General features: G+C 41.5%; 1 protein-coding gene across 4 annotated transcripts in view; it reads left to right on the top strand.

The window, feature by feature from the left end:
• PCDH15 (protocadherin related 15) overlaps window positions 1-25,908 on the top strand; it is a 638,977-nt gene that overhangs the window by 367,214 nt on the left and 245,855 nt on the right. For all 4 annotated transcript variants that reach the window (XM_058028641.1, XM_058028640.1, XM_058028642.1 and 1 more), the window contains exon 5: window positions 5,492-5,610. In XM_058028641.1, the coding sequence (XP_057884624.1) occupies window positions 5,520-5,610 (91 nt within the window). In that variant the 5' untranslated portion in view covers window positions 5,492-5,519. The remainder of the gene's footprint in view (window positions 1-5,491; window positions 5,611-25,908) is intronic.

Genomic DNA, 25,908 nt, shown 5'->3' with positions numbered 1-25,908 from the left:
GACTATCAGCACTATGAGGCAAAAGAGATTTTGGAGTGTTTTTTTTTGGTGTGTGTCTCTTTTGTGGTCAAATAATGTTCTGGCAGCTTTTTCTCATGCTGGCACTTCAACAGAATTGTTTGGGTGGCAAAAATCAAACATTTGGGACACAGAGTTTTTAATGAACTGTAGCTTTAACCCAGGAGCTTTGTCAGGCTCTAAAGGAAGTTCCTCTCCTTTTTGGCTTCTGTGAGAAGATTTTTCCTGCTGTTTTACTGGCATTTCTGATTTATTATGGCACCAGTTCTCCAGAATAAGCACTCGCACTCCCTGTTTCATGTCTACAAACTTTAAGAGCATTCAGCTGATGAGTAATAATGATGAATCTTATAAAAAATCCCCATCCACTATAATTTTTTTTGCTGTGTTAAAGCAATTCAGTCCCATCAACCTTTAAAAAATAAATATTTTTAAAGATTTATCACAATTGTAAGGTGCAAAGAGCATCCCCACTAAGCAAAGTGGGTCACTCATGATGCTTGAAGGAGTTCAGGCTTGTTGAGTAAATAATAGCTTTATTTATTTTATTTATATAACAGATATAAATGGGTGTTTAATTCCTTTTTAAATGCTGAGTTACTCATCCAGCCACAGCAGTGTCTCAGGAACCACTGTTTTTGACAAACACATTAAATAGCAAATATTTGTTGACGTGTCTAATGAATTAATAATGCTCACTTAATGATTTCTGTTGAAGTTTGTCAGGGCTTTGAACCCACTGTAGGAGCAAGAACTGCAAAGTGTTTGCCTCCAAATTGTTTTCAGATTTGCTGCTTGTGGAGAACGCTCAGAAGTTGTTGCTGGTGGCAGTTTGGGTGGTGTGGGCACTCCCACAGTCCACGTTTCCTATGGAATTGGGTGTGGATGTTGCAGTTCTTGTGCGTGGGAGCCAATGGCAAATCTGGCCAAAAATTTAGATTTTCTTTTTTTATTTGCCCCACTGATTCATTTCAAGTAGTCAAGAAAGATGTGGAGCTGTTGGAATGAGCCCAGAGGAGGCCTTGGAGCTGCTGCAGGGCTGGAGCCAGGCTGGGAGAGCTGGGGGTGCTCACCTGGAGAGGAAAAGGCTCCAGGGAGAGCTCAGAGCCCCTGCCAGGGCCTGAAGGGGCTCCAGGAGAGCTGGAGAGGGACTGGGGACAAGGGATGGAGGGACAGGACACAGGGAATGGCTTCTACTGCCAGAGGGCAGGGATGGATGGGATATTGGGAATCAGGAATTGGGAGTGTGGGGAAGCCCTGGCACAGGGTGCTCAGAAAATGGTTCTTTATTTTAACCAATGCCATGTTCCTCCCTGTTCCAGTTTCTAATGAAAGCAAAGTTTTAAAACCTGTAGTAACACCAAAACTAAAAGGAAATATTAATTGGAAGTTACTTATTATTATTCATCTACTATATAAGTCATATTCTTGTTCCTCTAAATACATTCCAAGTGCTTAGATGTCATAACTCAGATTAATTTCCTTCATCTCTTAAAACTTAAAATGAGATTTTTTTTTCCAGGAAAATACTGAGTCTTGTAGACATTTTGTGTGTCTTTTACAGATCCTCCTTCTCTCATCAATTCATAGTTTTTCCTTGCCCTGGCTGGAGTTCAACCTTATTTCTTAGAGGTTGTCAACCTTTTGGCACTTTGTGGTAAATTGTGATTTGTTCTGAGCTATTTCCAAGTTAACAGAATCATTTGAACTTAATAGTGTCATTTTCTGCACTTTATACTTCTGGCTTTTGGGAGTTTTATTTGTTTTGGGGTTGTTTTTGTAATTTGGTTGTTTTTTTCTGGTATGAATTGAAGGAAAAAAACAGGATTTTTCTTGTGTTGTAGTCCAGTTGAATAGAGAGTTGCTTATTCTGGGAGCAGCAGTGTTGCTATCCTTGTGGTTTAACTTGACATTTCATCAAAATCAAAAATAAATCTGTCAAGATTCCATCCTAAAAATCTCTCAGGAGCAGACTCCGCTCAAGGGTGTCAGCTGAGCTCTGAATAACTTTCTAAAATAGAACATCGTGATTGGCGAGCTGGATTTATTTTGTTTTTCAAGGTTGTAAAATCAAATATCAGAAGCCTCAGAAGTGAGTTTTTGCACTTTTTTTTGGTGTGATAACACCTAAAATCTCTATTTGGATGGGATTTTTTACTTAGACTGACCTGAAGACACCATGAGTCTCCTGAATTTCTGTATTCTGAAATTTGAGGTGTAAAAGGCTGGAGTCAATAGCACCTAATGGAATTGCACTGCTTCAAGTGGAAAAGCAGCTGAGCCCATTTCCTTCAGGAAATTCTGTTTACAGGGGAGCAGACAGTGGAGAAATACTGAGAAATTCCTATCCCCAGAATTCCCAGGAGGTTTCATAATGATGATTAACTGGAATCTGTTTGGGTAATGTGGAAACAGCCTTGATTTCCAAGTAGTCAGCAGGAATGTATAACGAGAAAAGTAATTTTGGTGGTTTTTGGGAAGGTGCTGTTGCAAATTCTAGAATGACTTTGGAATGTGCTAAGTTTGCATAACAGTAACCAAATGAACATTTTGGGAAGAAGGGAGGGGAAAAAGCCCTTTTAAGAAGTTCTGGTCTCTTCTCACATGGGAATAATAAATAGTTCCTTTGGGAAGAGTCTGGAATCCTCCTTTGAGCTGCCTCTAACTTCCAATTTGAGCTGTCAGAGTTGCTGTCTCCTCTCTGAGGTCGTTCCCTACAATTCCCTGAGAGAAGCTGATAATGAGGAGAGGGGAGCTGGATCTCTTCTCCCAGGGAATAAGTTGAGAGGATGAGAGGAAACGGCCTCAAGTCATGCTGGGGGAGGTTTAGATGGGATATTGAGGAAAGTTTCTTCGTGGAAAGGGTTGGAAAGCACTTCATGGAAAGGGATGGAAAGGTTCTTCATGGAAAGGATTGTAAAGCACTTAATGGAAAGGTTCTTCATGGAAAGGGATGGAAAGTACTTCATGGAAAAGTTCTTCATGGAAAGGGTTGTAGAGCACTTCATGGAAAGGTTCTTCATGGAAAGGGTTGGAAAGCACTTCATGGCAAGGTTGTCCATGGAAAGGGTTGTAGAGCAGTTCATGGAAAGGTTCTCCATGGAGATGGATGGAGAGGTTGTCCATGGAGAGGAGTGGAAAGCACTTCATGGAAAGGTTCTCCATGGAAAGGTTTGGAAAGCACTTCATGGAAAGGGATGGAAAGTACTTCATGGAAAAGTTCTTCATGGAAAGGATTGTAGAGCACTTCATGGAAAGGTTCATCATGGAGATGGATGGAGAGGTTGTCCATGGAGAGGAGTGGGAAGCACTTCATGGAAAGGGATGGAAAGTACTTCATGGAAAGGTTCTTCATGGAAAGGGTGGTAGAGCATTTCATGGAATGGTTCTTCATGGAAAGGGTTGTAGAGCAGTTCATGGAAAGGCTCTCCATGGAGACGGATGGAAAGGTTGTCCACGGAGAGGGGTGGAAAGCACTTCATGGAAAGGGTTGTAAAGCACTTCATGGACAGGTCCTTCATGGAAAGGGTTGGAAAGGGCTGCCCTGGGGCAGTGGTGGAATCTCATCCTTGGAATTGTTCGAGGCACGTGTGGATGTGGCATTTCAGGACATGGGTTAGTAGTGACCACGGTGGTGGTGCTGCTTGAACTTGATGACCTGAATGGTCTTTGCCAACCTGAAGAATTCTGTGGCTCCACAATTCCCTGCTGGAATTTGGTCAGAAACAGCTGTAGAAGGGCAAGGGAAGAGAAGGAAGAAGGAGGGTGCTTTGCATGGCTTGAGTTCCTGGGTTCTGTGACCTGGAGCTGCTCTGTCAAGATAAATGTTGGTCTGAAATGGGAACCAACAGTCCCATGAGATCTGTGCTGGGGCTTCTCTTCTTTCATGGCCAATATTGAAGTTTCTCCTTGGTGCAGCCTGCATCAAGCTCCTGCTGCTGGGTGGGTTGGGAAGAGTCCAACCTGAGGGGAATTAGAGCTTGGAAAGGCCTCTCTGCGTCCTTAAACCCTGGATGAAGAGTGGAGCAATGTGTTCAGGGTAGAATTTGAGATGGTTTTGCTGCTGCCCTTTATTTCTCCAGCATATTGGTATTAAAATCCAATAAAGCCACCTGCAATCCATGCCTTTGACAAATTTATATATATATAAATATATATATATATATATATATATATGTTTATATATATAAATATATATATTTATACTTGATGTGAGGGAGCCTCATAAACCTCAGGATAAAATCACTGAATTTGGGAAAAACCTCTGACATCCTGGAAATCCCACCCATGCAAGCTGTCCTGCAAGCAAACTCAAGATACATATATTTTATTTATATTATCAACCACCTAGGAACTTTAAATACTTGAGTAAATATGGGCCACTCAGTCTGGTTTATTGCATTTCCCTACTTGCTCTCCTTCCCCTGTGGAAAAAAACCCACAGGTTTTCCTCAAACTCTTGGCACACAATTGTTTTGATTCTTAATGAATACAGCTATTTTTTTATACAATAACTCGGTTTATATTGCTGAAAATCTCTTTTCATTCCATGCTCCTGCCATTGTATTTATCCCAAACTTTTTTTTAATTTTGAATGAATATTTTTAATAACTCAATTCTGGGCTGCAGAATTGTGCTAATTCTTTTTATTGGAGCCATGAACCAGAGTTTCTTTAAGTATCTAATGTTCTGTACTCTGGGTACACTGGAGTTCAGCCAGACTTGTCTTGGGGATTTTGGTGGGGAATTTTTTGTTTATTTGGGTGGGTTTTGTTTGTTTTGGGGGCCTGGTGGGGAGGGAAGGGAGAGGATTGTGGGGTTTTGGTTTGGGTTTTTATTTTTCTTGGGGGGTTTCTTTGTTTTGTGGGGGTTTTTTTGTTGTTGTTGTTGTTTGCTTGCTTTTTGGTTTCTTGTTGATTTGTTTTGTATTTTTTTATGTTTGTTTGATTTTCTTTGTTTTTAATTTTACTTTGTTGATTGCTTTTTCTGGTGTGGTGTTAGTGGTGTTTTTTTTTTTTTTTTAATTTTCCTGGATACAACCCAACAGCCTGTGTCCTTAAAAAAGGCCACCCTTAGGGATCATTCCCATTTTTCCCAGGCAATGCCTTTGAATCCTGGGTCCCTCTGGCTTTTTGCAGTGAACCCTCATTTTAATCAGTGCAATTTCTTTGCTACAGTTGCTCCTCCAAAGTGCCTGAAAGCAGGAAGGATACCATGAATACTTTATTGCAGGGAAATTATGGAAATCAGACCTGATTTAAGCCAGAACCTTGCATTTTCATGACTTGGAGGGCTGTGAATGCACAGTTATTGAGTTAATGAGTTTAATGCTAATTAGGGGTTCTCCTTCCTTATTTTATTTATTTTTGTGGCTGAAACGAGGCCATGCCCTTAGTATCCCCTGTGAAAAAGTTTGTAGTGGCTCAGCTTTGTGCGGGTTGAGTAATAAATGTGTCAAATCCCTCTCTTGCAGCTCTGCCTTGAGTGAAGCCTGACAGAAAATGGTCCAGCAGCTTTGTCTCTGGAAATGGTTCACAGTGGGGACGGCACTCGCTGCTGTCCTGGCATGGGCTCTGGCCCAGAATGATGAAGGTAAGGAAGGGCTTGGCTGAGGGGTGGAGCTCTGGGAGGGCTGGGATGCCTCTGGAATTTCATTGGAATGGGTTTTTTCCCCCCCAAAAAAATTAATATTTGATGAAGTAGTTGGGCAGGAAAAGAGGTTCCAAGGAAGAAAGGTCTGGGTGTGTTTTGTGTTTCATGGCTGCAGCATCCAGTGATGATTGCGTTTCCTGAAGCTGTTGATTTAGCAGGCAAGATAAAATCTTTAGTTGTGATTATTCAGTGTTGGACTCGAGCATCAAAATTGGTTTTGTCGTATTCATTGTGCAAGCTTTAACAGCACACTTTACTTTGTTCATAAATCAGCAGTTATGGTTGGAACAGCAGATTGAGAGAATGGCTAATGACCAAAAATTTTTGAAAAAAATCCACAGTGAGAAACAATTCTTCAGGAACCCTGAAACATGGCACCAGTAGCTTGTGTTCCTCCTCAGAGCATCTTGGTTGAATTTTAATTAAAAGACAGCAGAAATGTGTCCTGCCAGTGATCTCTGGTAATTAAAAATTACAGGCCTGGATAACTGATTAGGGTTTATTCTTTTGAACAATTTAACAGCATTGAAGGGCAAATTCTGTCAGAGTTGTTCCTGAATACTCCTGGGAATAATGAGTGGGATAAGTGAAAACTGAGTGTGGCTTCAGAATATCTGTAATGAAGTTGCTCATTATCCATGGCACTCCGTGTGGGTAGAGCTGTAATTGTACAAATTTATGACTTTGGCATCTGGGTTTTGGTTTAAAAACCTCTATTTTGTCAGCTAGGAAGTAAAGTAATTTTGCTTTCATGGGAAGTCTTCAGTCCTGCTTGAATTATGCTTTGTTTTTTGCTATCCAGTTGAAAGTCTCTGTTTCTTGTTCTACTAATTGCTCTCCAAATGTCCTTTTATTCCCTTCCATCCCCCAGCCCAACCCTGCCCATAATGTACAAGAAAGCTAATTTAATTTTCTCCATTTTTACACCCTGTCACAATCACTGTCACTCCTGACACTGAAGTGGACAAGCTGCTCACATTTCACATATTTGCTCTGTGCTGGGCTACAATTAACTGGGTTTTACTCATTTATTGCAGTGGAGGAGTGGGGCCATCAGGCTGGTAGAGGTTGACCTTGGTGGTGGTTTGAGGAGGAAAATGCTGGTTTGGGTGGAGGAGAGGAGGCAGGGTGGCCTCTGGCATGTCCAGCAGCACAGGAGGACGTGGGAGAGCAGTGGGAATAATGGTGGGAAGCAAAGCAGGATCATGGGGCTGTGGAGAACCCTCACGGCAGGCTGAGAAAAAAAGAAAAAGGCAACACTTTTCAGTGGGATTTTTATTTGTGCTCATGCTGGCAGCATCACATATCTCCAAAAAGGCATCTTTGAGAAGGATAAAATGAGGATTTTTGGTCTTTAGCGACGGTGAAGTGTGCAAAACACAGATGTCCCAGACAGGACAGGAACAATTTGATCTCCGGGAGGGGAAAAAGGGATCCCTCAGGTTTCCATTTCCTTTACACTCACATGACAATTTCTCACCTCTGTGTCCTTATCCCAAGATTGTTGAGAATCCTTTTTCTTCCAGGTGATTTAGAGGAAGGGAAGGGCCACCACTCTTTGATGGCAGTGTCCTGTGACTCAGTAAATACAGCCATTCCCTTACTTCAAAGGGGTCTGAACATAATTTTGGGGTGGATATTTTTTAGCCTGGCTTGTGCCAATATATTTATCACAGAACCCATGCTTGATTTTATCCTTGGTAATGGTCTCTTACACGGCCTGAACAGGACAGCTTTGTTATAATGAGTATAAATTTGCTGGCTGTAGCCAAAATTCCTGCTGCTTTTTTCAGGGTGACAGTTCAGAAATGCTGTTTCTTGAGGAATATGCAGCACCCTGATACAAACTGAACTGATTTCCTCCCCCATACTGTGTTCAGGAAAGGGTAAATGGAGCTAAAAGCACTTTGGATAAATTTCACAGGGGTGTAATAGAGGAAAAATGAGCTGGAAATGGATTTAAGCCAAGGTGGGGGACTGGTGACTCAGCAAATGGCACCCAGCTAATGAGGCAATGCTTACAGGCATAATTACTTGGAAATATGTTTCTTACAGCTAAATAGAAAACTCTGTTTAGGGCTGGGCCTGGAGGAGTTCTGATGTGCAGAAACAGAATCTGTAACCTGAAATATAACCTATAGAAAAGATGTGTTCTTCTGGCAATTGCCATTTCCTACCAGTGTAGTTCTCTTAACAGCAGAAGAATAAATATAAATAAATAAAAAATCAGCTCTGGCAGGAATTATGGGCCATTTCTTTGCAGCCAGCATGCCAATCCTCCATTTTCCTAGTGGGAGCTGTGGATGTTGACTCAGTTTCTTGCCCTTCTTGCTGCATTTTGCTTCATTAGCTCATAATTTCTCTGTTTCACGTTTTACTTCACCTCCCGTGTCACCAAATCCTCCCCAGCCACAGCAATTAATGATGTGCCCAAGTCACTTCATCCAGGAGTGCCTTGGTCAGGCTGCTTTTTTCCTAAATTTCAGTAGGAGGTTTCCCCAGGATCCCATCTGCTCCTGGTGAAATTCAAGTTCTCCCCATCGACTGTAGTCCCTTTGTATTCAAACCCACCCCTCTAATTATTAAAAACCCCAAGACTTTTGTTACAGAGCCATGCCATCGGTCCTAATTTACTGTTGATGAGCCCATTCAGTGTTTAATTTCAATTATTTCATGCTGTAATCCTTTTGTTCAATCCTGTGGTGCACCAGAATAAAAGTTAGGCTTGAGTGTGGATGGGGAATATTGGGAGTATTTTTGGTTTGGTTTTCTGAAAGGAAGAGATCTGCTTTTACAGTTCCTGCTGTTGTCTCTCTTCCAAACAGCAGAAATACTGCAAAGGTTGGATTTTTTTCCATAATATTTTAACTTAAGTAAAAGTAGAAATGTCACTTGTAGCTGTGCAATATGTGAAATTAGGTCAGCTGAAGTCTCTTTTATTTTTCCAGTGCTGCATTATTGAATTCAGAGGCAAACTCTGAGGCTAAAGGAATCAGGGTGGAGGAAGGTGGAAACACAGGATCAAATTTCTCCTTTTTTTTTCCCTTCTCTAATCCAATCTCTATAGCTCAAAGAAAAAAATTTAGCAGGAATTTTTGGCCACCAAAGAAGGCTCCTGAATTCAAAACTTTCTGCCCTTTTATGCCAGGTGAAACCAATCCAGCAGCAATTATTTGACAATTCACATATTTAATTATGTTGAGTCCATATCATTCATGAAAATACAAATGTGAGCTGTATAATTTATTCTTTACTCTTAGATAATAATTTATTCTTTACCAATAATAATTTATTCTTTACTCTTAGAAGATTAGGAGAAGGCAAAAATCATTCAGATCCCTTTTAAAAACCAAAAGCAAATGTGGAGATCCACCCACAAAATTTGCAATGGATCTGTTCTTGGGGTTTTCAGAAGTAGTGTAATGGGGCTGTGACTTGTGGGGATCTGCTTCATACCATGCAATCTTTGAAGGGCTTTTGGAAGATTTTTGTGGGGCTGCTTTTAACCTAAAGTGATTTTGCACTTTTTTTTTATAAGTGAATGAAAAGAACACTTGAAGGTCCTTATATTTGTCCTGAAGATTTGTAGCTTTAAAAGAAGAATAGTAACAAAAATCCTGAATTCATCTGCTCAGAGATGAGCCCATCCTGATCCTTTTGTTACCTTGTAAATTTGGGTTGTGTTTGAGGGGATTGGTGTCACCTGTCCCTCACATTCCCCTGACCCAGGGACCTGTCACCCCCCAAAAATGTCAATACTCAAGTCCTGCCTCTGTTTGGTGTGGAGCCAATGGAACCACAGGATCATTTTGGTTGGACAAGACATTGAAGAGCAGCAAGTCCAATAATGCTGGGGATCAGGATTTCTAGAAGAGCCTCCATTCCAGAAATCTCCTGGAGCTGTTCATGAAATCATCTCTTCTGACTCACTTGAGGAATAATACTTGTTTATCCCAGAGGAGATGCAAACAGGATGTTGGATGTATTTCTCTGGGCATGTATGGCTAAGAAGGAATGCTCTCTTGATTATTTAATGTTGGTTTTTTCAGCTCTATTTGGACTTATCACTGTAGTTCTTCCAATCTTTTGGTTTCAGACTCATTTCCTTCCTTTTCCTTCCTTTCTGCTTGACTGTTGAACAAGAGATGAGCCATGGACACCTGCACTGTGGGGTATGGATCTCACTGCTGGCTCAGTGGTTTTGTTTCATTCTGAAACAAAATTTCACAAAATAAAACTGAGGCTAATCAGAAGATTTGCTCAACCAAATATGGATTTCCTTTCCTAAGTGTTCTGCAGATGGATAATTTTTTTATCAGAAAGTAACAAAGAAACCCAATTTAAATGGTTTTTGCCACTTCCCTGAGTGGGGGTGACTTTTTAAGTAAGTTTTTTTTCTGTGAAAAACACAACTGTTCACTTTTGCCACCAGGACTGTTCACCCCAAACCCCTTCACCTGGTTTTCAAGGCCCCCTCTATTAGTTAATGTCTTTATTCAGTCTAAAATTCTTCTGCCACAAAAATTGAATCACTCAGGGGCCTTACAAATCACCTGAAGAGGCTATTTTAGAAAGAAAATAGTTTCACATCATCTTTTATAGTTAGGCAGGAAATTAACTGGGGAAAATGCATATTTGAGTACCTGGAGCTCATGGATCATTCCCTGAGCCCTGCGCTGTACAGATGCAGGGAGAGGAGAGAAATGCCACCAGGTCCTTGCCTGAGGGAACGTGTCTGTTCTTGGGAACAGGAGTCATTTGTGTGTTTTATGGGCACTTGGTGCTTTTGGTTGGGAGCTGTGCCCTTGTTCCTACAGGGAAAAGAGCTCTTCTTGATGTTGGGGAGTTGTAGTGGAGCCATTAAGTTCCTCTGAAGGGTTTAGTTCTTCAAAGTGTCTTTGAGTGCCACCAGCAGCACTTTGAGGCGACACAAGATGAATTTCCCTGTGGTGAGAAGTGAGTTATTCATAAAATAGGGGCACTGAAACGAGGTTCATCTCAGTTAATGTACAGATTTTAGCCTTGGTATAAAAGGGACTGAGTATCCTGAGATCTCCCTGTGGTTGTGCTGGGAGGGATGAGGCAGGAGACTGCTTCTGGAGAAGGAGGAAATTCCAAATCCCAACAGCCTTGGAAGCACCAGACTGTGGGATCTGGCTGGGAATGAGCCTCTTTCAGGCACTGCACTCCCAAGGTTTTTTTTTCTGCTACCAAGTTGAGCATCTGGGTGCCCAGGAAAGGCTGAGGAGCTGGGAGGTGCCACCAGGTGCCCACTGAGCTCCTTCAACCTCAACAACCTTGAGATGCTGTGTTTCTCCTGCCCATGTGTTGGATTGTTTGGATTTCAGGCTATCAAGCATCAATGCTCTTTGATTCCTTTAAGATTTATCTGTCCTGAACCATCCCTTGGTGAGGGAAGGCTGTGAGAACTGAGCTGGTTCTTTTCTTTTCTTGGGGCTGATTTCTTTTCCTCCTAGGGCTGGGTTCCTCAAGGTGCTGCTCCCACCTGAGAAGGGAACTCCTAGTGCAGGAAAAGCAGAAACCCCCCTAAAAGTGCTCTGGAACACTTTGTGTCCCCTCCAAAAGAGTTGCTCACACTTTGGGACTTACAGCTCAAACTCCAGTGATGTTTTAGGGCTGAACTCCTAAAAATCATCAACCACTGTGTTTGTGCTCTCATATGTTGGTTTGTAGCCATGTGTGTGAGCAGAGCCACTGCAGCTCCCCAGTCATGAGCTTTCTGGTTTATCCTTCACTCATGAAGACATTTTGTGTCTGTTCCTGAAGACTTGGAAGGCCAGGACCTTTCCTTTCTGGTTTTTCTCTTCAGCAGAAACACATTTACAGCTTAATCAGGACACTGGATTTTAGTACTAAGGCAGCTCATATAAATGGAATCTGTTTCTTTACTAGGAAGCCTAAAATGTACATATTTTAACTTTGGAAGGAAATCAGGCTTTGAAACTCTATTTGAAGGGCATAATTTAATTAGTTTGACTTTCAAAGAAAAGTGTGACACTACAACTAGCAGGATTTAAAATCTGCCTCAGTGTCATGTCTTTCATTTCATACTCCACCAGTAATTTATGTTGCCTGTTCAATTTTAGATTTTATTGGCAAAATTTTATTTGTAGCAACAGTCTGGAAGCACAGAATTCCTGTCTCTTGGAGGCATGGAAGGTCAGGAATCCTTTCTTTACCTGCTGCCCCTTACATATTTCTTTCCAAACCTCCTTCTCATTTCTCCTTGTCTCTACCACTAAGAATTATTTTCTGCATCCTCATGTGACTGTTTCATGTGGACAGAAAACTGTGCTAGAAATTACAGAAACCCTCTTACTGTGGTTTAATCTTGTTGTTTGTTTTTTTTTTTTTCTCTTAATTTTTTTAATGAGAAATAGCTGTTTAAAACAAGGCACAGTAACTTCAGCTTGATCAAAACTTGTTTTTGTGGGATTTGATTTTCACATAACAAGAACAGAATCAGGGCTGTATCCCTCAGGGAAAGGGTTTGTGTGTTCTGAATCACTTCCAGTGCCCAAAAACTTCCTTGTGGATGGTGATTATGGACTCTTCCTTCAGAAGGCTTTTTCTGACTGAAGCTCATGGAAACTCTGGGATTTTTCATGGAATGCCCATGGTGAGGAAATATCTGGGAATTTGAGCCCAAAACCCTAAAATACCCTCAAAAACCCCAAACCAAACTCTCCCCCACACATTTTCCACAGACATTGCTGTAATTTTTGAATGCCCAGGTGTGATCACTCCCATCCAAACACTTTCATGTCTTCTGGAGAATATCTGTTGAAAGACAATAATTCTCCTTTTTCTTTTCCCCTCTTCTTTTTTTTTTCTTTTTTTTTTTTTTTTTTTTTTTTTTTTACATGCTGAAAAGACAACTTTTGGATTAGTTTGGGAAAAAATACTAAGAACAAAAAAAAAACTTCTGTGCTTTGCAGTATTTATTAGACAGTGTATTGAGGCATGGCGAGTTTTAAATTGGCAGGGAGATGAACAGCTGAATATGTAGGCAGAAATCAAATGTTTAAATAATGCCAAATTATCCTGCTGCACATTGTTTAACAGGACTGCAGGTGGGAAGGGCCAAGGAGGTGGGGAAGGAAGCAAGGAGAGAAAATGTGGTTTTCAGTTGGATTAGAGAGAAATGGGATTTCTCTGCAATTGAAGGTTTAGTTCTAGTCTGAATCATCCTGGAAAGCTGATTTGCACAGGAAGAGGGTTGTGGTATGAGTTTGTGTTTGCCTTCAATATTGTTTCAGTTCCTTTTTGTGAATTTAACGGTGCTCCATGATCACTTCTCATTTCAGAAACATTTTAATGGCGTTTAACTTCAAGGAATTGCAACCTCTTGGGCATCTTTTAAAAGTTCAGAGCAGGAGACCATAAAATCCCAGAATTATTTAGGCTGGAAAGGACCTCTAAACCTGGGCCTGATCCCCACCTTGGCCCCAGCCCAGAGCACTGAGTGCCACCTCCAGCCCTTCCTGGGACACCTGCAGGGCTGGGGACTCCAAACCTCCCTGGGCAGCCCCTGCCATGTCAGACATTTTTTGGTTTTGTACCAGAATATCTTCATTTTGGTCTCTGATTTATAATCTGCTGATTTTGCCAGCAATGTTGATACAACATGAAATATTTGATAGATTTGTCCCTTTTGATTGACCTGTTGGGCAAGTCTGCCATGGGATAATTTCACACCTGATTTCTAAGCAGAATTGTTTGAATTGGGAAATATTTGGTCCTAGAGGGGAACACACAGTGTTAAATATCTTGGGTCTCCCTTATTTAAACATTTAATTTGATCTCCCAGCTGGTCTTAACTGAAACCAAGGTTTCTGGTGTTGCCTGGTGTCACTTTTCTCTGTGACCAGTTGGCCAGTGCAGCCTAATTGTGTTTCTTGAGAAGTGGCCAGGCTTTTGATTCAATTCTAAATAACATAGCACAAAAATTGATTACTGCAAAATCATAAGAAATTTTGAAAAAACTTACAGGAAAAAAATAAAATCAAAGAAAACACAGTGGAGTAGTTTTTTTTTATTCCACATAATGGTGCTGGATGAAAGTTTCTGGTGTTGAAATTCTGTTTTCCCATCTTCTAACACAAAAACCAATGGATTTTACTATTGTTTTATTTTACAATTGTTAAGAGATTTTACTCTTGGCAAAAATTTCTTGACTCCTCAGACTTTTTGTTTGATAAAATGGTTGGGACCTAGCCACCTGAACTGTTATAAAGCTCAATGTGCTGCTGTTTTGTTTAGAAGGTGAAGTTTCACATCCACAAGCCAAAAACTGCAGCTTTGCTCCTTCTTCAGTGGGTTCTTTTAAGCCTTCCAAGTTTTCCTTTATTTTTTTTATCGCAAGTCTAATTGCACAAATCTGGGCAGTGTTCTTTGTGACTTTCTGACAGTTTGAAGGCTTTTGTGCTAAATATAAAAGGAAAGCATTTTGTGGAGAGGGCTTTTCATGAGGATGTAGAGTGACAAGACAAGGGGGAATGGCTTTAAGCTGGATGAGGGCAGGGAGGGATGGGATATTGGGAATTAATTGTTCCCTGGAAGGATGGGCAGGCCCTGGATCCCTGGCAGTGCCCAAGGCCAGGCTGGACAGGGCTTGGAGCAGCCTGGGACAGTGGAAGGTGTCCCTGCCCATGGTAGGGGATGGAACTAAAAATACCTCTTAAAAAGTCCCTTTTCACTCAAATTATTCTATGATTCTGAGTAGTTACTCTGCTGTTACAGAAACACAAAGGAAACAGGTCCTTCAGTGCTTTGGGGTGTTTTTAAAATTTATTTTGGATTTTTTTATTGTTGTTGTTGTATTTATAGAAAAATATACAGAGAACTCCACGTTAATGCTCCTAATCCATCTATCAAACAAAAGCCTCTTCTCGCTCTGCAGTGCTGTGCTCCACAGGATTCACTGCTGCCCCATTTAATTGGGATAGATTTCCTACCAGGACAAAGGTACTTTGTGAGTTTATCCTAAGAATCAGATCTTATACAATATGGTGTTTCAGTGAAGGGGGAACTATAAACAAAATCTCTATCAACAAAGCCAGCAAAATAACATCTCCGAGTGATTGATGGCTGCTCTGGAAATAAATTCAAGGCTGTGAAAACTTCCTACAGTTGCATATGTTGGAGGAGATAAGATATATGGGACGTTCAAATACAAATGATGTGCAAGTGCATTTTTTTGTATTATTTACAGAAGGAAAGGGGGAAAATAAAACTAGTAAAGGGTGAAACTGTAACTTAGAGGATGGGCTACAGCCAGCCTGGCCTTGGACATTTCCAGGGATCCAGGGGCAGCCACAGCTGCTCTGGGCACCCTGTGCCAGGGAACAATTCCTAATTCCCAATATCCCATCTGGAATATTCAGGGAGTCTTCCCCCTCTGTTTTCAGTTAATGATCTCAGGCACAGGAGCAATTAAGAAGTTGTAATCAAATGGAGCTAATCAGGATGACACAGCCTCGTCTGCTCCAGTCAACTGCTGCTCATATCTCTAATTTGATCTGTTTAGATAAGAAAATCAGGGGGAGAGTGGCACAGCAGTGCTTTTCCAGCTCCAAGGGCTGAGCACTTTGGTTTCCAAGGCTTGGTGTTTTTATTCTGCTCAGGAGATGATGATTAACAGGTGAGGAGAGGCTCTGCTAGTGCAAGAAGCCTGATGGTACCAGAGTATTTTAAATATCATTGAACTGCTCAGTATCCAAACTCACTCCACATAATCACTGACCCCACTCTTGTCTGATAATTGAAATAGTTACAAACAAACTGCCAGGGAAAGGCAAACTGTGAATGGCTTCAGATAAACATCTGATTTCTTCTTTATCCAGAACTAAACCCATCACGAACAAGAATCTTGCCCCCAACCAAAAACAACACTTAATTTTAAACTTAAAGAACATGAACAATCTCACAAAGAAAATAATAAAGAGCTCCCAGAGCTGTGCTCAGTTGTTTTCTCACCAACCCTGTGGATAGAACCTTTGTATAATTAAATACTGGAGGTCTGCAAAGAAAATACCTTATCTGCTTGTTCTTCCCTTGTAATCAATGGCTTGGGATTTATTGTGCAGCTGGCTAATACAAAATTAATCAAGCTCTCCATTTCAGCCAGCCTGGAGCTGGAGCAGAGGCTGAGCAGCTCCGTGTCAGGTGTGCTACCTCTTTATCAGTGGCTGTAGGTGAGATAAAATCAAAAAACAGGGCTTCAAAAACTGAAGGGAATTAGGAGGGGAAGAATTTGGGCATTACTGAACACTAAGAAGACTTTAAATCCTACAGAAATACCCATGCAATTGCTGTCTCATCTGCAGGATTATTTCCTGTGCTATCTCTGAGTGGAAAACCTTACAGGAAGGATTTGAAAGCTGCCCTGAATCCTTTTATTTCCAGCTATTAGAAATTAAACTGAGTCCAGCTTTAGGCATCACTTTGTCCTCCTGCTGGTGGCCTCTGTGTAGCCTGTGGGCCCAAATTACTCATGTGTTTTTTATGAATTATAATTTGTACACCTAAGAAAAAACACGTTTTTTGTTTTTTTTTTTTGCTGCTCATCCTTGCTGATGGAAAACTTTTCTGCATGTGCACCTGGATTGTGCTGATTTAGCAAGGATAGCTCCAAATTCTGTCCTTTCCAGGCAGGTGATGTTTGGGGAAGGGTTTCATGTGTCCTTAGGTCTATGGAAACATCACTGATGGGCAGAGGCTGAGATTCCTTTGGCATTTCCCATTTTCCATAGGAACCAAAACACTGAGCAGAGTTGTATCCTTACAAGGAGAGATGATCAGTCTTAATTTCCACCAGCAAATATCCTCCTTATTTATTATAATTATTATTTTTTTAAATTGATTGTCTTTGCAACAAGGAGCTGAGTTGCATATTATGCTAATTTACATGTGTAAATTAAAATAAAATTAATGTACATAGGTAAACAAACACAAAATGCAAGTTCAGCTTCTTTCCAGCACCAGTAGCAGAATTTATGATTTTTTTTCTACCATTTCATGGAGTCATTGAGGTTGAAAAAGCCCTCCAAGAAAAGGGAATCCAACCTGTGCCCAAGCACAGAGCACTGAGTGCCACCTCCAGCCCTTCCTTGGACACCTCTGCTGCTGCCTTTTAGGGAATGATATTTTTTCTATGCCTTCAACTCTCCTGAGAGTGGAGCCAGACAGAGAGACTTTGATGGTAATCAGGTTGTCCTGTAAGGTGTTTATTTTTTGAAAGTGTTTTCTAAGGAGGTAAAAATGGAGAAGTAAATATTTCCAGGCTCTGGAGTCAATATTGCAAGGGATATGAAATGTCTTTTCCAATGTAGCAGAAACCCAGCAGCTCTCTCCTGGCAATTTATCAGCTGGTTGATGTTAAAGGTTTCAGACAGCAGGTGAACCATGCTTACATTTTATTTTCACCACGTTATTAAAGAAAAAATAAGCCACAAAAAATCATCCTGACTAAAATTTCTGGAAGGAATCTTTTGGTGTTTAGAGGGTGGAAGGTGTCCCTGCCCTGGGTGGGCTTTAAGGTCCCTTCCAACCCAAACCATTCTTGGATTCCATAATTCCTCTCTGATTCTAACACCGTTTTTTGGGAATCCTCTCCAGGTGGATGCTTGGCAGCACTGTGAGCTGACAGGTGCCAAGTCCAACAGTCCTTTGTCCCATCCGATAATTCCTCCCTCACAGAGTTGCTTTACAGAGGAAATATCTGTAAAGCTTCCTTTCATTAAAACAAATCCTAAATTGGTCCAAAGGCAAGCAAAGGCTCTCACCATTTTGCAGTTTTCAGAGAGTTTTGGATTAATAGGACCCAAACTTTCCAAAGATGATGATAAGGAGATTGTGTCAGGAGTAAGACAAGATGCCAGAGATCTGTCCTTCCATCTCAGGATATGGTTTGCTTATTAAACAGGCACTTAAACCTTTTTTTTTCTAAGTTCCCCCTTCATGCTTTTCATCAAAAGGTTTTTCTAACATTAAATGTGAAGAAAGCACTTTGCATTCCCCCTTTCTCGTCCTGCTGTTTTCTGGGTTGGGTTGTTTTTTTGTTGGTTTTGTTTGTTTGTTTTTGTGGCTTTTTTTGTTTGGTTGATTTTGTTTTTTTTTGGTTTTTTTTTTTTTTTTGGTTGGTTTTTTGTTTTGGTTTTTTTTTTTTTTTTTTTTGCAAATTTGGAGATATTTTGTGAATTTACCTCAAAACATGAATGATAAACTGTGCGACAGGAAGCCAAAGCACACCTCCTGTAACACATTGTGGACTGGGAACAATTTGAATGATAAAACCCAAGATAACCTTGGTTTTTACTCAACAAATTAGGTCTCCAAAGTGTGCAGCTCACCAGGAGAGCCACAAATAACTCTCTGTAGCTCTCCAGCCCTGCAATCCTCATTGCTTTCCTAATTAACTCAGGCTGTTTGAACAGAGGCTGGCTCTAGGATGGTCAGAAATCAGCTCAGGCTTCAATTATTGAACCCATTGGACCATAATTCATTAAGAGACACTTCCAAGGGTGGCACTTCTTGGGAAGTCTCCTTATTCCATGTTATTCCTGCATGGGGGACATGCCAATGGCTGGGACTCAGGGGCTGCACAATGTCTTAGGTGCCTTCAGTATCAAGGTCCAGCACTTTCCATGTCCTTGGCTGGGCAATTTTTCCATCCCTGACTCTTTGTCGGAATTCTCTGTGCAAAATGAGGTAACTTTATGAATCCTCCATTGGAAGTAGAAACTTCATTCTCTGCCATTTCCTGGGTTCTGTCACTGTCTGCCTGGAAATGAGCTTAAAACCAACATTTTTGGCCCTGTTGGGCCTTGTTTTGGTTGCTAATTTTGGATATTTAAAATATATAAGCCTTTCCAAAGCACAGCACCCTGTCAGCTCATGGCAGTGTTCAGTGGGAATTAAAGCACAGTTTAGTTAAGCCACAGTACCAAGATCCAGCATTTTGCATGTCCTTGGCTGGGCAACTTTTCCATCCCTGACTTTGTGTCAGAATTCTCTGTGCAAAATGAGATAATTTTATCATGCCTCCAGTGTAAGTAGAAGTTCATTCCCTGCCATTTCCCAGGTTTTGCCACTGCATGTCTGCCTGGAAATGGGCTTAAAACCAACATTTTTGGCCCTGTTGGTGCATTTTTTTTGGTTGCTAAGTTTGGATACTTAAAATCTATAGTCTTTCCAAAGATTATAGATTCCAAAATCTAAAATCTTTCCAAAGCACTGCATCCTGCCTTAGCTTCAGTGGGAATTAAATCGTGGTTTAGTTAAGCCAACAGTACCAAGGTCCAGCCTTTAAACATTCAGGTGAGTCCTCAGTGGTGCACATGGTTGTGCCTGCAGGGAGAGAATGAAGAAATTCCAGAATTCCCTGCTTTCAGGTGGATAATTCAGGGCAGTCCCTCAACTGTAGGATGTGTTCCTCCAGAACAGGGTTGCATTTTTGGGAAAAACGGAGAAAATGGCATTGTTTTAATTAAGATGTACTTGTGGCAACCTGTTTTTTCTGGGTATTTTTAGCAATGTCTAAGGGAGAGTTTGAGGAGCTGAGGGAATTGAGTGTCTTTTAAGACAAAGGGATGTCTTGGGATGGCAAAGCCACGTCCTCACCTTCTGCCACCACTGCTCCAGGTCCTGATTAAATTACAGGGAGATGCTGATCAACACTGCCTTCATTAGAGATGTCAGGAGAGAGCTATTTCTAGGCACAATATGTAACTCTCCCCAAATAGGCGGTTAATTCTCTGGAACACAAACAATCCTAGAAGTGGCAGCTTAATTAGCACCCGTTTTCCTGGGTTACCTGCTGGAGACTGGCACCAAGGGGAAGGTTCTGGAATTATTGGAATGTTTATAGGTGACTTCAGTGGAGCAAAATTGTTCTACCGGACAATTTGATTCATTTTTTTTAAATAACATGTGGATGTTGCTAATTTTTTAGGTTGAGGGGAGGGGTTTAGAATTTTGAAACTCCAAATTTGGAGGTTTCATGTCTGTGTAATTCTTTCTTACTGCAGTTTATAAAGTGCTCCTTTTGAAAGGAAGCCACTGAAATCACAACCCCAAAAATGCATTCAATGGTATTGATACATTCAGTGGTTCATGTGGTATTGAAATATTCCAAAATTTGACATCTGTTTTTACAGAGAATCATATTCCTGTGTACATATCAAAATTCCATGGAGGTTTTTTCCCCCTAAAATTACTTTAAAAATTACTTCTAATGCTTCTTTCTCTTAGCTCATTGCCATCAGTTCTGTAGAATACAAACTGATGTGTTTCTGTGCCTGTTTTAGACATATAAAGATCTGGACTGAAATAGGAGAAATTCTTCTGGGCAAGATGAGAAGTCTGGTTATTAAATATGATTTTCAACCTCAATATTTAACCTAAGATGTAAACCTGACAAATTTACCCTTTAGGAACATGGCAAGGATGAATGTTATTGGCTCACCTCGTGTTTCAGTTAATAAATGCCAATTTAGTTGATTTTAAAGAAATTCCAACAATGTGAAATGTTAGGAGTATCTCCAACTGCTTTTCCCAAGTTGCTTTTATTACTGCTACTACAGCAGTCAAAATTTACTTTGAAAGTTGCTTATAGTACCAAGAATGAGTTGAAGTTCCAATATTATAAATTTTTCACTCTCCTCTATGAGAGCTCTTTCTTAAATGCATTACAGGCATTTTAGACAGAGCTCTCGTAGCGGAGAGTGAAAAATGGAGAAATAATAGCGAAAATGCAATCTCAACAAATATTAGAAATAAGATAAAATTTGAATGCTGGGGGCATAGGAATGGTTAAAAGCAGGTTTAATCAATTTTTGAAAGCACTTCTGAAGATATTGCAGCTTCTCTCGACTCATCCAGTGCTTTTTAATAGTCTTAAAAATGACTTTTGGTAATGGTAATTTTAGCTGCTGCTTGGCATAGTATCATGTTTTTATGTGCTTTACAGTGTTTTCAGGCACAAGTATGATTTTTAAAGACTCCTGTCAACTCCAAAACTGCTTGTAAAATGGGGAGTTATTTCAATCTAAAAGCACAATGTCTGAAAGAGGGATGGTTCTGCATTCATCTCAAGCTGTAAAAATAAAATAGCAAAGCACAGCACTGGCAGGGCTATTTGCAGGTCCCAAACCCTTTAGAGACACTGTATTTGTAAATAAAATAAAAGAATGGAAGAAGAAAGCCATGAGATAAATTAGCTGATCAGGTTGTGCGTCCTGAAATGGAACAGGAGCTTTCCATAATGGTCTTTATTTGCTTTTTGTCCTTTTTTTTTGCACTGGATCGTCACCCAGCCTCACTTTTTGTCCAGTTCAAACCCAACCCAACCCCAAATTCACCTCTCCCTCGTGCTTTGGAATGCCTGAGCAGCAAATTTTAGAGCAGGGCTTAGCTCTGATCAAAGCACACAAACTCTGGGTGGTTTAAGCAGGATCTCAGATGGGTCTGAACCAAGCTCAGGTTTGCTGGGGTGCCTTCCCAGACTCTGCAATTAGGGATTTCTCTCAGGAAGAGCCGCAAATAGCCCGTGAAAGCCCTTCTTATGCCCTTCTCAATGCAGAGCCATGGCAGCACAAGCCAGCTAATGTCGGAGGTTATGCCAAGCTCCTCTGAAGCTGCCCAGCTGTGGAGCTGAATGGCCACACAGGAAACGAGGCGGGGCATTCTCCCCTGCTCCGGGGTTGCTTGGTTACCCACTTTAAATGTATGGCTCTATGTGGCTCTTTATGAGCACCCTCAGTGTGTAAATGGAGTTTTAGAGACTCTTTCATGGCTGTGTTTTTCCCCCCCTGAGTGTTCCCTGCTGGGTGGAAGTGGAGGTGAGGACAAAGCACTGCTTCCTTCAGGAGCAGCTGGGGTGTTTTTGGGGAATCAAGCGCAGCTGGGAACAGAAATACCTGTTCAGGCAGAGAGAGAAATGTGAGGTGCTTTAAATCAGCCTGAAGGAATTTCACTGCTGGCCTCTCCAGGTTGGAAAAGCTGCTCTTGCTTTCCCAGGCATCGCCAGCTCCCAGGAGCTTTGCTGGGGGTTTCGATCCATAAAAGACCCCAGGCTGGGGTTGTGAAAGATGGAGATGTCTTGAATTGTGCTCTCTCAGCAGCTTGTCCCATCACCAGCCACCTCAGGGGCACAGCTGCCCTTGTGGCAGTCATTGTGCTGGCAGTGTTTTAGTGAATCCCCAGCCTTTAGTTCTGGGCTTGTTCCATCCTGGATCTTGTGTGTGCCTCACATAAAAACTCTTAATTTCCAGCTGGTGGTCAGGCAGAAATCAAGCGTCTGTTTCCTCATTAATAATTTAATTCCTTATTTAAAGTGGCCACAGTGTTATTAGTGACTCAGGCTTGAGGATGGGACTTGGTGATTCTCACTTTGTGTCTCCAAGACTTCTCTAAGTGTTTGGTGTGCTTAACCATGTAGAGGAAATGGGGAGAAAAGCCTTTAAATATTTTAAAATTGGAGAATATTTGGGTTGGAAGGGACATTAAAGATCCAAAATTCCACCCCCTGCAATATCAGGGACACCTTCCACTGTCCCAGGCAGCTCCAAGCCCCAAAGTCCAGCCTGGCCTGGGGCACTGCCAGGGATCCAGGGGCAGCCACAGCTGCTCTGGGCACCCTGTGCCAGGGCCTGCCCACCCTGCCAGGGAACAATTCCTTCCTGATATCCTTCTAAATTTCCTTTGTGTCAGTCTGAACCCATTCCCTGTGTCCTGTCCCTCCAGTTCCTGTTGCAGGGTCCCTCTCCAGCTCCCCTGTCTCCCTTCAGGCCCTGAAAGGAGCTATGAGGTCTCCACACACCCTTTTATTGTCCAGGCTGAGCATTCCTAGTTTTCTCAGCCCCTCTTCATCTCTGACTCTCCAAACTCTGTTTCACAAGCTCTATTCTTCCTCTCTCCACAATGGAAAAGAGTCATGGTTGAAGAAAAGAATATCCTTGAAACTAAAACTGGTGAATGTTGAGAGTTGGCTTTGTTTAATTCTCGAGCTAAATTAAAATGCTTATAAACACAGAGGGAAAGAAGCAACATAACAAATCCAACCTTTTAGCTCCCCTTTAGGTCCTAGAAAAGTCCCCTCTGCTTTTTTTGAACTCTGCTCCCACTTTGTGGGAGATAATTTGGACTTGCTTGCTCGGTCAGGCTTTTTGTAGTATCAAAGTTGTCATTGCCTCCTTCCCACAGAAATTTTCTCTGTATTGGATGTTGTGCCATTCAAGGTGTTTTGTTTCACATGCATATCAAAGAAAGTGGCTTTTAGTGTCTCCTTGAAGAATTTTCCATTTTGCCATTTGTCTTATTGACAGCACACAGTCACTGAAGCGGATCAGAGCCCTGCACTCACCATAAAATCTGATTTTCTGCAGTGTTTGGGGATGATAAAGTGGTTGGAGGGAATAGAAGGTTGGGAGGGAATGGCTGGATGCTGCTTCTTCCTGCACTGTGATGGGGTGGTACCCTGTGAATAAGCCATGACTTGGAGTAATCTTAATTTGAACGTGATGTTCTGGATGCTGCACACTCTCATGCAATCAGGTAGAATTTGGGAAGATTAACAAAAAACCCCAAATTTTAGAGTTAATACTTTGTTTTTTCCTGTCTTGGGAGCAGCCCTAGGAAATAAGGGATTGATGCTGAGGAGCCTTCCACAATTCCTGAAAAAATTTGGAGTCTGGTCCTCATTTCAGTTAAAAATAAAAAATAAACTTTTCTTCTGCCAACAAATAAAATAATTTCCTTCAACAGTTAGTGGGTAGAACTTTATTAAATGGAAAATCTTTTCAATTGGGCTGAGTATCTGCTAGGAACTGAGTCAGGGGTTTGAAATTGCCCATTGCACTCCCTGTGACTGTTTAAATAAAAACAAATGGAACAATTTATCTGACTAAATAAAAGCAAACTTGAATATAAGACAAATAATGAAATAACTCAGGGTAATGATTGAGTGTTTCTGCAGCAGCTGGAAGAAGAGTTGGTGATTAGCATAAGGAAGTGGATTTTTTTTTCCCCAGTTTTATTTCAGGAGTGCTCAGGAGGAGGTTGCAGTTATTTCCAGAATTGTGTCCCAGGAAGGTTGAGGCTGGCTGTTTGTTTTCCAGGTGATGATTGTGCTGTTCTCCCTGAAGAGCTCCTCACTTATTTTTTGTGTCAAGTTGAAACTTCTTTTGTCTTTGGAGGGGTAGGACTAGGTTAAGGAACTTATTTCTCACAGCTGTGGTCTGTTAATGCAAATACAAATCCATTCTCAAGTCTTGTGGGAGACTCTTTGAGCTTGAAGTCACTTAAATTTTTAAGGCCTTTGTGGGCCAAGCTTTTTTTCTTAATAAACTTTGAAGCCATGTGACACCAAGCCCAGAATAACCCTTTCCTGATGCTGCTCCCATCTCATTCAAATGTTTTATTGAGCTGGAATTTAGAGATAGAGGAAGTACAAATGGTTCTTGGGGTTTCCAAGTGATTGTATTTGGGCGGGGGGAGTATAAATACAATTTTGGATGACTGTGATTCCTCTGCCTTGATGCCTGCATTGCCAATCTCAGTGTGTGTGAGGTTCAGCCGTCCCTGTGAGGAGGGTGAGTATGGGGCCTCTCACAAAAGTTTCTGAGAAGAGATTTGCAAAAGCTGCTGGAGCCTGGCAACCTCCACACACAGAGAGTGGTGTAGGAGTTCAGGTGTCTGCAGTTGCTCCTCAACCTCTTGTTCACAGGGGAAGGTGTCCCTGTCCACGGCAGGGGTTAGAACAGGAGGATCCCAAAGGTTCTTTCCAGCCCAAACCATCCTGAGAGTCCCTGCAGTGACTGGGAGCAGGACACCAGTGTGAAAAACCCTGTGAAAGCCTTTTCTGGAGGAGCTGGTGCCATTGGAGGTGGCAGAGGGGCCGTGAGGGTGCAGATAGCCTTTGGCATGGTGGGAATGAAGAGAAGAGCTCACGAGGAGAAAGGGAGCTGCTGGAAACTGCAAACCCCCATGGTTTGTGGGACACAGGGGTGGTTGGAGGGGACATTTGGCTGTCAGGCAAACCCCAGCTTTCGTGACCACAGAGTCACAGGATGCTCTGGGTTGGAAGGAACCTCCAAGACCATCCAGTTTTTCCACCTCCCACTGGAGACTCTCTCCTCTTGGGTGTCTGCAGACCTCTGGGTGTTGCCTGTTGGTTCCCCACACTGGGAGTTTGTTATCAGCTGGTTCGTTAACCATTGTTTTATTTTTTATGGATTATTTTCTGTGGTTTTAGCTGTAAAACAGAGAGAAGTCCTCCAAGGAATAGAAATGCTGGATGGGAAGGGGATTTGAAGGGGTTTCAGAGGTGAAAGGAAGATGATCCAGGAGGTGTCTGCTGGGAAAATACCTGATTATTCAAGTTGTTGTGTTTGTACTCAGGCTGTTTGACCTTGCTGAGTGTCTCACCTAGGACAGTGATTGAGGGTTTCCTCTGAGCCATCTCATTAAAAATAATTAGAAATTAAAATAATGAAAATTAGCCAGCAGAAACCAAATCGAGCTGAGCCTTGACACTGTTACATGGAGAGTTTGCTAAAGAGGTTCTCACTTTGCTCCCAAGGAGAGAGGCCCTTTGTTTATCCCCTTCCCTTGATTAAAGAAGGGTAAAGCAGAAGCACTGTTATGAAAAACAGTGAAGTTAACAACAGGAACAGAAATGATTTGCTGCAAGGTCTTAGGAAAGCCTTCAGAGCTTGTTGTTTTATTTAGCAAGTTCTATTTGCCTTTCCTGTAAGGAGTTTGGGGCAGGGGCATTGCTGCCTAAACGTAAAATGCATCATGAAAACTGTAGGGAGGGAAGCTCATTTATGGAATGCTTTTCCTTTTTAAAGTGTGTTTGATTTATCATGATTTGACTTCAAAAACAACTCCATTATGCCCAGGAATTTCAAGGACAACTTGTTTTTTTGTTGAGAAAATTGGAACAGAGGCATGTTCTGGTAATACATTCTGGTAATAAACTGCAGTGTAAAATTGGAAGAGGTAAAATAATGGCTAAAAGAGTTCTACCAAGGCCCATACACTGACATGGGGCACCTTTCTGCTCTTTGGGTTTAAAGTCTTGTGGAAATATTTCCTTCCTAAGTCACCTTTGGGGCTGCAGCTATTCTGTGCATTTTTGGGTTGAATAAAGCAGACTTAGTGCTGAAATAATTTCTGTTGAGGATCATTTCAACAAAATACTGGAGAAAAAAT

Source organism: Melospiza georgiana, chromosome 8 (assembly GCF_028018845.1).
Source record: "Melospiza georgiana isolate bMelGeo1 chromosome 8, bMelGeo1.pri, whole genome shotgun sequence".
Classification (NCBI taxonomy): Eukaryota; Metazoa; Chordata; class Aves; order Passeriformes; family Passerellidae; genus Melospiza; species Melospiza georgiana.
Note: the sequence above shows the minus strand (reverse complement) of the source record. Positions and strands in the feature narration are given on the sequence as shown.